Below are 13,937 nucleotides of genomic sequence, written 5' to 3'. Positions count from 1 at the left end.
TTAAGCACTATAGAAATATTTATTAAGATTTTTTAATCCACACCGAATGTAAATACTGCCTGTTAAAATTTCCCTGGATAAAATCATCAGGGCCAGAGGCTCTCTGCTAGACTGTGTGTAGCAAGGTAGCCATAATTGAATTCTGAAGAACATATTAGCTCATCCCACATCCCTAAGGAGTTGGGACGGCCTTCTATAATTAAGACATATCTCCTGGTTAGATTCGTTAACTAGAAAAGAGCATCAACCCTCTCTCCCACTTAGCTGAGTGTCAGGGTGTATGCATCTGCCCTAATTGGACAATGGAGAATTATCTGCACTCACATTTTTGCCTAAGAATGTATTTCCCTAACTCTTGTGCTTCTAAATGGTTATCAAAGGTCAATTAGGGAAATCGATATTCATAAATAATTTCTTTAAAGACACTCTGTTCATCCTCCTAATGGTCTGAACTGAATTTTTAGCAAATCAGAAACACACATGCTTTCAACCTAGACAAAACTCCAACAGCACTATTTTCATGGTGTATAATATTTAGGCATGTAGTACAAAACCAACTAGTAATAACAGAGGGTGGCTCTTATACAAGGTTACTGTTTGTGTAATCATATCTGGCTCTTACAATGACCTTTAAATGAATTAAATCATTTCTCTTGACTTATAGGTAAGAAAACTGAGTTCAAAGAAGTCACATAATTGTATGATATAAAACCAGGACATGGACCTGATTCTAGAACCTCTAAATTTAACCATTCTATCCCATGCCTTCCCTAAAATAATGATTGAATAAGTCCCTTCTCCAACCTGAATAAGGCCTTATGAAATGACTTCATTGTTGACCCAGTCTGGAAAGACCATGATAAAGTATGCCTCCAGGAAAAGTCAGCAGTGTTGAGGGGTCTGTTTCTATAAAGCAGCCAAACAGACTGAAGCAAATGTACTCCATCACTGGACTTGACTACAGATTCATGAATAGCTGTCTCTTGTGAGACTATGCCGGGGCCTAGCAAACACAGAAGTGGATGCTCACAGTCAGATATGGATAGATCACAGGGCCCCCAATGGAGGAGCTAGAGAAAGCACCCAAGGAGCTAAAGGGATCTGCAACCCTATAGGTGGAACAACATTATGAACTAATCAGTACTCCGGAGCTCTTGACTCTAGCTGCATATGTATCAGAAGATGGCCTAGTCAGCCATCAATGGAAAGAGAGGCCCATTGGACTTGCAAACTTTATATGCCCCAGTACAGGGGAATGCCAGGGCCAAAAAGTGGGAGTGGGTGAGTAGGGGAGTTGGGGGGGGAGGGTATGGGGGACTTTTGGGATAGCATTGGAAATGTAAATGAGGAAAATACCTAATAAAAAATATTAAAAGAAAAGATTTTTGTTCTCAAACTGGAAATCTAAAAGGAAGAGTATCAGAACCCCACACCTGAACCCCATGAATGACCAGTTATCTCCAAAGTAGAGCTATTCACTTCAGAGAGACTCATCACAAAAGACTCCAGCAGCAGAAGCTAGTATGGCTCAGATATGATTCTGCATGACAGTGACAGTCAGCCTGAACTTAGAGTCTTGATTTCAGAGGGTCAATAATAAAGTTATTCATGAAACTGCTTAAATTCATTCAAGCCAAAGGTGACTTTATTGACTCATGAACTGGGGAAGTACAGGTACAGATTTTATTCCAGAAAAGAACTGATTCTGAGCACAGTGTAGTCAGTGCTCCATCACTCTAGGTTGCCCAAACAAGACCTGCACAATGACACCAATTGACATGCAACATGGACAGAAGAAATTTCACAAAGACACAACCCTATATGAAGAGCTAGAGGTAATCAGTGGCTGCTGAGAAAAGGACAATCAGTATTCTTCAAGGAGGGGCCCTCCTGATAGATTATCCAGTGTCCAGTCTTCAACAAAATACAAGAAGCACTAAATGTAATCAGTAAGATGGATGACTGATGAATAGATGATAGATAGGTAGATAGATAGATAGATAGATAGATAGATAGATAGATAGATAGATAGATAGATTGATTGATTGATAGATTGATAGATGATAGGTATTATGCATGTGTATATATGCATAAGGCTAATAATAAGACATCGTGAATTTGAGAGAGAATTTGGAAGGAGAGGAGAGGATCTGAAGAGGGAGGGATAGAAAGTATGTAAATACAGCACTCAAGATGACATTCTAAAACAAAAACAATAAAAAAATTATTCTCCTTTCTATGCATCTATTTTCTCATCTATGTGAGGGAGAATTATGTCTAAAATTTTTTCAATTAAACATATATAGAGAGAGATATTTACATATATACATAAAACCATGGGTAAGTCAGATTCTCTTTGGTAGAGTCCTAGTGGGATGCTTATGCTGGAAGCCTTCCATTTAAATTCCGTGCTCTAGTGCTGAGGACCACAAAGCAGAGAAGTGAAAGGCCATATTCACAGAACAGACCTACAACATCTGCTGGGGCTAAAAGGTTCATAACCCGAGACAAGGGAGAGAATGTAATCCCAGGAGGTGCTTCAGGGCTCACAACAGTAGGTCAGGACCACAGCTGCGGCTTAATAAACACATCACCCTGTGCTTTATAGTTCAGTGCCCGCCAGTTCAAAACATTGGGGCTGAGTGTCCCACCAACATAGACTGTGTTGATCTGTTCTGGAGATAACACAAAGTCCCACATGTTCACATCTCCCATGTCTCCCACCAAAGACTGCTTTGCATCAAAGTCACCGCCATACGAGTCCTGCTCCTGCCCCAAGATGATGCTTGCGTCTGGCCCCACAGTGTAGCCCTTGTGCAGACTTTTCCGCACCTTGGGTTTCCCATCAATCCAGAACTCTACAATCCCTGTAGCAGACTCCCAGCTGGCACAGATGTGTGTTGGAGCCTCAGGAATCTCTGAAACCATGAATCGTACTTCAGCACCACCCACTCCAAAAGTATACTGTTTATCCTTATTCCAATATATGAGAATGTCGTTAGAGTTCTTCTTGGTAGCATAAGAGAAGACACTGAAGCTGCGGATTGTGCTCAGAGCAGTGTAGAAATGGAGACACACAGTAAAGGCGTTCAGTGGCTTCTTTGACTCTGCTTCCAGAGACACATAGGAAGTATCTGACTCCTTGGGAAATACAAAGGCCTTTTTAAACATGTCTGTGAAACAGAAAACCAAGAAAGTAAGTAGTTTCTCAGATAATGAAGACTTATTCCTCCCTTACAGGTAGAGTTTGGGATCAAGCGTCATCTGGTCCTCTCCCAGGTTACATAAATACACAGCTACCCCGATCCTGATCCTTGAGTCCTTATGCAAAATATTAAGTTCCAACCATTCTCCCATAGGGAAAAGATCTTTATAATAGCTCCTACCTTCATGGCCAAAAGTCTGAGAGAAGCTGATCATGATCAGAAGGCACCATAGTAGCTTCTCCATGGCTATCGATGCTGCTGGGATCTGGACTAAGAGGACAGTGTTTTGTCTGAAAGATCAAGGACAAGGAGTCCTAGAACGCTTGCCTCAGGCCCAGCCCATCCTCAGATTTATAACTATAGCAGATGGAGGGGCGGAACCACTTTGTAAATGATTTCCTAACACTGCCTCTTGGGGTAAACGTCAGACCACTGGGAGGAAGGGAAGCAAAAAAAATCATTCTAGAACAGAGAAATCAATGTGGGTTATTTATTACAAACTCCTGTGACCCCTGAATCACCAGTTTCTGTGTGACAGGAAAAATGAGAAAGCTTCCCAAGGCTCCACTTGGCCTAGCTCTACTGAGTAAAATAATAGGAAATTTTAGCTTAATAGATGAGTGCTCGTGTGTGTGCATATGATGGCTGCATCTCCAGCGTCTGCTAACCTGTCCTGGAAGCTGCTCTTTTCCATATTGGGAAATGAAGAAAACAAGCATTCCATTCCCAGTACCAAGAACAAACTTTCCCTGGCCAACTGCCTAGACTTATCAGAGACCTTTGACTGAATGGAACACCTGTCCTATCCCAAATGTACCATTGGTCACAATCTTGTGTAACAGACTGGATTTTGTTTATTTGTTTGCTGTTTTGGGGTTTTTTGGTTTTGGGGTTTTGGGGTTTTTTATATAATGTGGAAGCTTCAGGGAGGAGTCAGGATAGTCAGCATTTGCTTCTTTTGTTCAGAGTCTAAGAAGTCCCACCACACTGCCTAGCAACAGTTAAGCAGTTCTCTGCTTACCTCAGTCTTCTAGTTGAATACCATGCTCCTTGGCCTTGCTTCTGAACCCCTCACAATCTCATCCATTCTTTCATTCCATTCATAAGTTGCCCTCTAATTGAGAAATTAGAGAAAAATAGTGTATCCCCTGAAGCAGAGAACCATTCATTCAGTAATTCTATTTTTAGTTAGATGCATTCCCATCCTACCAAAGTCGATTTCTCAGCATCAGCTATAGGTCAGAATGAAATTTGGACAGAAAAGAGACATTCTCTAGGTTGTACCCTTTATAGTGAAGATACAAGGCTTCCCTTTTGCTCCTTCCTTGTCCTCTGGGGGAGAGAGGGAGGAGGAGGGGAGGGGGAGAGGGGAGGGGGAGGGGAGGGGAGGGGGAGAGGGAGGGGGGAGGGAGGGAATCACCTTTCCTTAACAAGCTGCAAGCAGAGGTTGACACAGCAACTCAATAGGTTGAACCAGTAAATACTATCTTAAAGCCATTGTTTCAACCCTTGACTATCATATACACAAATACTTATTTAAAGAATATGCAGTCTTAAATTTTGTCAAATTGTTATGAATTTGGTCATTCTCCTATTGAAGCTTGGTTGCTACCACTCTGTGTCTTTCCACTATAAAATCTACCTGCTTTTCTGACTCCCCATAAGAAGTAAACAGTTGCTGAATATATCTAAGGTCAAACTTGCATCTTTAGAGCAGGCTCAAATGACCCATCATCTAATGAATTTTTCCTCCTGTTTCTTTCTGCCTTACACATAATTGATTTCACCTTCATTCTATCATTTCCCCAAATGCCAAAACTATAATAAACATGGCATTTTAGAGAAGGAAGAGAAAGACAGAGGGGAAAAAGAAAGAAGGTAGAAAGGTTATTTGTAACCAAGATCTCCATTGTCCCATATCTTCCTCCTTAACCCAAGGATTTCTGGTTCTAACCTCTATCACTTAAGAAGAAAACAACATAAATCTCTCTCTCTCTCTCTCTCTCTCTCTCTCTCTCTCTCTCTCTCTCTCTCTCTCTCTCTCTCTCTCTCCTCTCTCTCTCTTTCTCTCTCTCTCATATTAAATTTAATAACCAATTTTCTAAGGTGTTTTTTAATCTTATGCAACATCTGACATTCAGCACAGTTCTTAACTCTTTCATGAAGTAGTCTTGCACACTGTTTTTAAAATGAACAAATTTAAAGGCCTTAAGATGTGATTTTTGGTCCCACCACTCCAATTTTGACTCCCAATTATGAGAGACAATCACATTGAGTCTTTGAATTTATCAGTTACCAGTGCTCTTACTAGACTCTGATCTTCAAAAGTAGGTTATTCACAAATCCCTTTGCCTTAATTGACACATTTCAGTTGGTTTATGATATTTACATCTTAAGGAGTTTGGGGAAATAGAAATACCTTTGTTACAATCCCTGGACCTAAGACCTTGGTTTCATATTGGTCATCTTTTGCCCTGAAACATCCTGGCATCTTTATATAGGAAACCTGCCAGAATTTTACATAGAAACAGCACACATTTAAACTGAGCCACAAAAGCTGAAGTAAGAGATTCAAGAATGTCTTACCTTCCTTTCCTGTTGTTATGACAAAAATAGCTGAAAAAAGCAACTTAGGGGAGAAAGGATTTATTTTCATTCACAGTTCCAAGTTACACTCCATTGTAACAGAGAAGTAAGACAGGCAGAAGTTTGAGGGAGTTGGTCATATCACAAATATAATCAGAAACAGAACAATGGATGTATACATGCTTGTTCTTAGCTCACCTTCTCTACTCTCGTGCAGTTTTGTATCCCCTTCCTAGGGAACTGTGCCACTTGCAGTGGGCAATCTTCCCACCTCAGTTACAGTCATCAAACTCCCATAGACCAGACAGACCTTTACTGACACTCTCTTCCCAGGAGATTCTAGATTGTATTAAGTTGAAAATTAAAATTAACCATCATAGATACTAAGAGAAAAATATGACATAGCTACCAACCTCCAAACTTTATTTTCTACTACCATACACAAACTTCAAAATCATGTTTGGACCCCTCTCACCACAGTAGTACATTTTTAGTAAATAAATGTATTTATAATCCAAAATTTTATTGCTCTGCCAGTCAAAATTCTATAGATTATAACAGTTCATTGTTTTATTCACCCCATTAATCTAATTAAGTCATGAATAAAGCATCTACTTCATATTTCCCACTTCCTAGCCTCCATTAGAATTATCAGCTTAACCAGAAAAAATATCTCATTTTACTCATAATGCATCACTATACTACTTCTACTACTGTACAAACTTCCTAATAAAATCATCTATAAAAATATTGTTTCTAAGGCCATTTTACTTTAAGCAATTGAGAGGCTTTGAAGGTTTATAAATAAGGTTATAAATAAGGAAATTATATACTTGGATAAGTGTTTCTAAATTTTAATGGAAGAAAATATGAGGGTTGTATTAAAGTAAGTAAGATTATAAATTCATAGACTTAATGGACTTTACATCAATTTCACCATGAAAAATGTTAGGAACTGCTGCTAAAGATCACAGACTAAGCCATTAGCCAGACAAGTTAAGGTGAATGTGACAAGTGTCAGAACGAGGCAGGAACAGTTAAAAACTCGGGGGAGACAGATTTGAGAGACGTGCCAAAACCACTGATGAGAATGGAAACCTGACCAAATGCAATATGTAAAGACTTCTATCATTTGCATATCAAACATTATGTGAGTGAGGCCAAAACAGCTTGTTGAATCACACCTAGATCAGTGGCTTTCACTTATTGGTGATTAGTCTCTAGCCCAAGCTGAGCTTCCTGGATGAAATAAATAAATAAATAAATAAAACTAAATAAATAAATAAATGTGCACATTGACTTATACAAATAAAATCAAGTATGCCTGTTTAAAAAAAAATGGAAAAAAACCCACAGCCTTTTACTTATGGGCTATAGTACTATCCTCTTGAAAGACAACTGATACCAAGCCTGACCCAGAGTTGATACATTTGTCAGTAGATTGTAGAGCGAGTAGATGAAGACATAACTGAAGGGAGAAGCCACAGAAGAATCATAGAAGACAAATTTAAGCAGAGATGGACTGAGCACAGATGCCAATATCCTCTTCCCACTTCAATTCCTACAAATGATGGAAAATATGTTTCCAAAAAGTAGATCAATATGGTGCCAGGGGGAAAAAAGGGATTCATCGGCAGAAAGGAAAATGAATTCTCTAAAATCCAGAAAGCTGGAAGCATACATCAGTGGATAGCCCGAATAGATAGAACATGACCCAAAACATATGCAGGGAAGGGCTGCTGTGAAAATGTGCTGGTGCACCCTGAAGTAAAGGATACTGGAAATGGGTGCCAGAGCACGAGACAGCAATGTCGATTAGGGATCTCCGAGACCACACCTCACTCCCTTACTTAAGCAGAAAGCAGCAGAGTCCTTGTTCACAACCTGGGGCAGAAAGATTCCTTTAGCCCAAGTAGGATATTGCCCTAAGAGTTTGTAGAGACCCAGAAGGTTTCCAACCCTGGTGATAAATTGACATGCCCTGCCAGTATTTCCTGCTCATTTCTCATAGTTTCTAAAGATAGGTCACAGAAACAGTAAGGGTATCCATGGGCAAACCAAAAGGCTCAATAGACCTCACTTAACAAATACAGATATGGCTGGGCGTGCTGACACATGCCTTTAATCCCAGCACTCAGGAGGCAGAGGCAGGCAGATTTCTGAGTTCGAGGTCAGCCTGGTCTATAAAGTGAGTTCCAGGACAGCCAGAGCTATACAGAGAAACCCTGTCTCGAAAAAGCAAAAAACAAAAACAAAACAAATACAGATATGCCTGTCTTGGGAGTTTAAGAGCAAATGAGCAAAGTTGATAATGGTGATACATGTCTGCAATCCCAGCACTTAGGAAATAGAGGCAGGAAGATCAAGAGTTTGAAGTCATCCTCTACTGTATTCCAAGTTCTAGGCTACCCCAAACTGCATAAGACTTGTCTCCAAAACCAAGAGTAAAGAAGAAATCTTTAATTAAGGTAATTTGGTTATATGCAGCATGAACAAGTAAATAACAATTTTTTTCAAATTTAAATTTTTTTATTATATGGAATATATAGGTATGTCAGAGCACCATCTGCATGCCTGGTAGCTGTGATGTTCAGAAGAGCACATCGCTGAAACGGAAGTTACAGACCATTATAAACTGCCAAATGGATGCTGGGAATTGAACATGTGTCCTCTGGAAAAGCAATAAGTCTTCTTAACTGCCAAACCAAACCTTCAGCCCAAAGAAGCTATTATTTTGAAGAAAGAGAAATTTATATGAGGGGTAAGGAAATAATTGAGGAAGTCATAGAAAATTGTATGGATGACAGCAGTAGACAAATCAAAAGAACCTAAGAAAGATGTGTAGACAAGATCCATGTCTAATCCATGACAAGAAGCTTGCTAATCAGGAGAGGAAATAAAACCTTCAGGAAACATGTGTGTGTGTGTGTGTGTGTGTGTGTGTGTGTGTGTGTGTGTCCTAGAAATAAAAAGAATCACTGAGAGTGACACAAGGAATAACAAACATTGAAAGTGATAGATTTGAGAACAGTCTGGTTTGGCCATTCTACAATGTTGGTATCTAAAAATATCTTTGTACCCCCAAAACATACACAACAATTCTTTGTAAATTAAAGATAAGATAAAGTGTGATCCATTCATGGATGTCAGAAAATTGTCCAGAAAAATCAAAATGAGAAAAGATAAGGCTATCTGACTTATATTAAGAATGCCATAAGTTAATTAAGAATAAGTTAATTCAGAATCCAAATCAAAAGAAGACTAGAAAATGAGAAGTCTAACTCACCTGTAAGTCTTATCTATGCAGAAAAACTGAGATAAATTTGATATAGCCAAGCTACATAGGAAAAAAATCAAAACATCACAGCAAAGTAGGATGGGCAACCAGCAAAAGTAAAAGGCCCTGCAGGACACATGGCTTGGCCAGTTTTAATGGGGACAGTCATAGGAGAAAGCATATCAGGGATCTAGGACTGAGCATCAGGCCTGGGAAGAGAAATCCGTACTCTACAGCTATGAGCTGCAAGCTGGAGAAGTCATGTCTCCCTCCACACCCAGTGTGGCCAGAGTCCACAACACAATAGCAATACGACAGCTCAGCATTCATAACAGCCATTCCCTGGTAGAGTGAGAAGCTTCAAGCTTTGCAGTTAGAGCTAAACAACTCAGCAAGCTTAGGCAGGACAAGGCACGGAAGCGTTCAGAGCAGAAGTGAGGCCAACCATCCAGTGACAGGACTCAGGGGTAGCTGCCCATGGCACGGAACTAGACAAGGACTGACTGCCTGGGCAATTCCCGTGGCTTTCTGCAGTAGGTCAGAATCTCTCCTCAGTAGACAGCTACAAGGAGGGGGTAGAATGATTGTCATTTACCTGTCGAAGGTTTTCCTCAGAAAAGAAAACCCCATCAATGTCATTTTTGCCATCTTGATCGACTTAAATAAAAAATATCAAAACATCATTCAGAGGGATCATTTTTAAAGCATCTGTTTTAAAATGTCTTAGAGTTTAAAATTTCACCTTTTTTCCATCTTTATTAAATTAAAAATAAAAATTCCAAATAAAACTTCACAAAAAAAAAACATTATTCTTAAATGTGAAAACTGAGGAGTTAGTAGAGTGGGTAAAAACAATTGTCAGGCAAGCATAAGGACCTGAGTTCAAATCCTTATCCCCATAAAAACACAGGCTATGGCCCTACGCAAAAGTGACCTTGCCACTAAGGACAAACACAGATGAATCTTTGGAGCTCTCTGGCCAACATCTAGTAAAATAACTGCCAGCCTCAGGTCCAGTTAGAGACCCTGACTCAGAGGACCAATAGAATGAATAGAAATAAGCAGCCTCAGGGTAGGAGTTGGGGGAGACCTTCTAGAAAGTACCAAAGACCCAGAAGGTGAGAGACTCTCAGGACTCATTGGGGGGTGGGTGACCTTAGCCAAAATGTCCAACATTAGAGAGAGGGAACTCAAAGAGTCCACCTCCAATAGATAGACAAGGCCTCAAGTGGAAGGTCAGGGCAACTAACCCACAGTCAAAATTTCTGACCCAGAATTGTTCTTATCTAAAAGACTGCAGGTACAAAAGTGGAGAAGAGACTAAAGGAAAAGAGGTCCACGGACTGGCCCAACTTGGGATCCATCTCATGGGGGGAGAGGAGCATCAAGACCTGACACTATTACTGATATGATGATGTGTTTACAGACAGGAGCCTAGCATGGCTGTCCTCTGAGTCTACCAGCAGCTGACTGAGATAGAAGCAGATACTTACACCCAACCATTGGACTGAAGTTAGGGATCCCTATGGTTGAATTAGGGGAAAGATTGAAAAAGCTGAAGGAGAAAGCAACCCCATAGGAAGACCAGCAGACTCAACTAACCCAGACCCTGGGGAACTCTCAGAGACTGAGCCACCAACCAGGAGCATACACAGGCCCATCCAAAACCTCTGGCACATATATAGCAGACGTCTGCCTGGTCTGGCCACAGTGAGAGAAGATGCACTTAATCCTCCAGAGACTTGAGAGGGAAAGGGCGGGGGCGATGGGGCAGGAACACCCTCTCAGAGGCAAGGTGGAGGAGAAATGGAATGAGGAATTGTGGGAAAGGGGACCAAGGTAGAGCAATGACTGGAATGTAAATAAACAAAACAACTTTTTTGAAAAACAGAAATGTTTGTGTTGTGCATATGCTTATCTCTATTTAAAATCCTAGACATATACACATACTTTTAGAGTCAATTGGAGTGATATTTGTGTTGTTACAAAATAACCATAAAAGACATTTAAAACATTCTTTTCCCCTAGAAATAACCATTTAGTGTATGTAACATATAAGATGCCAGCCATGGTATTAATAAAACCTAAAGAACACCTAAGAAGGAGGTCAAGTACAAAGAGGGTAACATTTTTACTTAAAACGAAAATAGTAAAGGATATAAAAATGAATAAATGGAAATGTAATCACACCCACTGAATGACCTAGATGACCTGGAATCATGATGGTGTTAGTACTCCCCAAATGGATGCATATGTTGCATTAAAGATGCCAATATCCTAGGGTCCAACAGTCTTGAGTCTATCAGCATAACTTCTAAAACAACTCCCTTAATAACATGTAAAGAAAAATTCTCTGCAGTGTTGTTTGGTTTTCGGGGGTGGGGAGGATCAAGGAATTCCAAGTTTCCATCTGAGAAATGTTTTTTTTAAATGAAGGATTTGTTTACCTCAGTTAAAAGGCATCAAGGAGATATGTACACATCCTGTGTGGCCACAAAGCAAGTGGCTGGATATAAATTAGGTCATCCTCATTCCAATATGTAAATTAAAGCTTTACATAAATTAAGAATAGTGTCAATATAACATAGAGGTTATATTCATTCATATGTCACCTTCCCCAGCAGGTTAATGGTGAAGCGATAAAGACCACATTTTCTTACAAGCAAAGAAAATTTCTTATAAGGTGTGAAGTTCGTAATGAAGATACTGAGAATTCTGTCTCAGCACTGTTAGTACATGCAGGCGATGGTTTATAGCGGCTTCAAGCATTGCTATGCATTCCACAGTGCTAAACTATATTGTGATGCTGCAAGTGTTGATGAAGGCACTGCCAAGAATTTCTGGGTGAACACAAAATTTTATCGATGACTGGAGAAGCTACACTCACAATGAGATTTTTACGTTTCCATGAGCCCGGCCCTTGTTGTAAATGATAGCCCTAGAAGACATGTTTCTCAAAGGTCACGGGGCCTCTAGACTGCAGGCCAGAAGAATGGAACTAATTGTGAGGTTGGTGGACGGGTCTGAGAAGCCTTTGCTGTGCTAATAATGTCACTGGATTGTTGCTCTTCATGTTAGTCCTCTGGTGTGTTACTGCATAGGTTTTGAATGGTCTGCCTCTAATTATCTATGGGCCTAATTATCTCACAATCCCTGTTATTTTTAGAGCACAAATCATGCAGAACATGAAGATTTTTTAGGAATGCATATGTTACACTAGAGCAAAAGAGATGTGTTTTTAAAAAGACAGAGCTCAAAAACAAGTTTGACGATAAAAAGCAAGTTCTCAAAAAGCTGTTAAAATAGCATCTCATGCTTTTAAAATTCAAAACAATGATATATAGCATATGTAAGTATATTCTGCTTTATTTGAATAACATTTTATTTATTATTTGGAGGTTCCATATGTATAAGCAATGGATTTTGATCCTATCTACCTCTCCCACCCCACCCCAACTCTTCCCACCCCCACCAACTTCTCATGTTCTTCCCTGAATCCATATCTTTACCTATGTAAGTACATTTATCAGTTGTGTTTTTAAGTACTAAGAACAATGAATAATTCAACTCAAACACCCATAACATCAGACTGCTAAGGAAAAAAATATCAGACAAATCCAAAATGAAAGATTTTCTGCAAAATAGCCAACCAGGATTTCTCAATATTGTCAAGGTCATGAAAAACAAGGAAAGAATGAGAAGCTGTCACAGACCAAAGGAGACTTTAAAAAGACACAGTGACTAAATGTGCTGTAGTGTCCTGGGTTACATCCTTAAGCAGGAAATGAACATTGATATAAAACCTGTAGAGACTCAAGGAGAGACTAGAGTTTAGTGGCTGGTAACCCAGCAATGGTGTTTTGTAGCTTTGACAAATGTACCATGACCATGTGAGGTGTTAATATTGAATGAAGGGCATATGAGAACTCTTTGTATTGTGTTTTCAACGTATCTATAAATCCATAAAAGTATTCCAAGAATATTAATAAAAGATGTTATACTCACACACACACACACACACAAAAAAAAAAACACCTATCTAAAAAAGGCAGTGGGATTTCATTATCACACTTGCATCTGAGACAGGAGATAAAACTTTCTTTGAATTATGTGAGTGTCGTTTTTTTAAATATGCCTATGTATATATGCTATAAATTTTCAATTCTTCATAAGACTGTTTTTCAAAATAAATAAATAAATAAATTTTTTAAAAAGTGGTAATATTTTAAAGACAGTGTTAGAAGACTGTAAGTTCATATGACTCCCCAGACACTAGAGGGCAAACATGAATGTTGAGGTTTGCAAGGCTTTCCAGGATACTTTGTGCCTTGTCCTTTGAGATGTGAACCAGTAAGACAAGTCAGAGCCATGGTGTTGAACATACTGATTTTAAAACTGAAGGAGACTAGTTGAGTGAAAACGACTTGGCACTGATCCCTAGATGCAGACAGATTTCATCATTCACCCAGGTCATGCTGCACCAGACAAGTGCCCTGTCACGGGTGCAGAGTATTCACTGCCAAAGTCATCCTCATGTGGCCACGAGCCGATCCAAACATATGCTACTGTCAGGCTAGAGCAAGGTCCTCAACATGTGCACACACAGAAAGAAAGAAAGAAAGAAAGAAAGAAAGAAAGAAAGAAAGAAAGAAAGAAAGAAAGAAAGAAAGAAAGAAGAAAAAAGAGGGGCACTGGGGGTTTTTAATCATAAAGTCATCAATGGGACATCACTTCACTATTTTCAGTGACCTGCTGACCCTCTCCAGTACAAAAGCCATAATGTGCCGGATCTGCTGTTCTTTGCACTGTAAATATCCTCACTCTAGCAGATTTTAAGCTACCAGTGCTGTGCCAGAGTGAAGAGGTGG

General features: G+C 39.6%; 1 protein-coding gene across 1 annotated transcript; it reads right to left on the bottom strand.

Moving 5' to 3' along the window:
* Positions 1-1,623: 1,623 nt before the first annotated feature.
* Positions 1,624-3,551, bottom strand: Crp (C-reactive protein). The gene is made up of 2 exons (XM_021163310.2): positions 3,387-3,551; positions 1,624-3,173 (listed from the first exon to the last, which is right to left on the bottom strand). The coding sequence occupies exons 1-2, from the start codon at positions 3,448-3,450 to the stop codon at positions 2,560-2,562; spliced, it is 678 nt and encodes a 225-aa protein (XP_021018969.1). The 5' UTR covers positions 3,451-3,551; the 3' UTR covers positions 1,624-2,559.
* Positions 3,552-13,937: the final 10,386 nt, after the last annotated feature.

Source organism: Mus caroli, unplaced genomic scaffold, assembly GCF_978045245.1.
Source record: "Mus caroli unplaced genomic scaffold, Mus_caroli_1 scaffold_1, whole genome shotgun sequence".
NCBI lineage: Eukaryota > Metazoa > Chordata > Mammalia > Rodentia > Muridae > Mus > Mus caroli.
This window is presented reverse-complemented; position numbering and strand designations above follow the sequence as displayed.

Excerpts from the sequence above, each read along its gene's own strand:
- Crp (XM_021163310.2), bottom strand. The coding sequence starts at position 3,450 with ATGGAGAAGCTACTATGGTGCCTTCTGATCATGATCAGCTTCTCTCAG. Across the intron at positions 3,174-3,386 it reads TCAGACTTTTGGCCATGAAG|ACATGTTTAAAAAGGCCTTT; the intron begins GTAGGAGCTATT and ends TCTGTTTCACAG.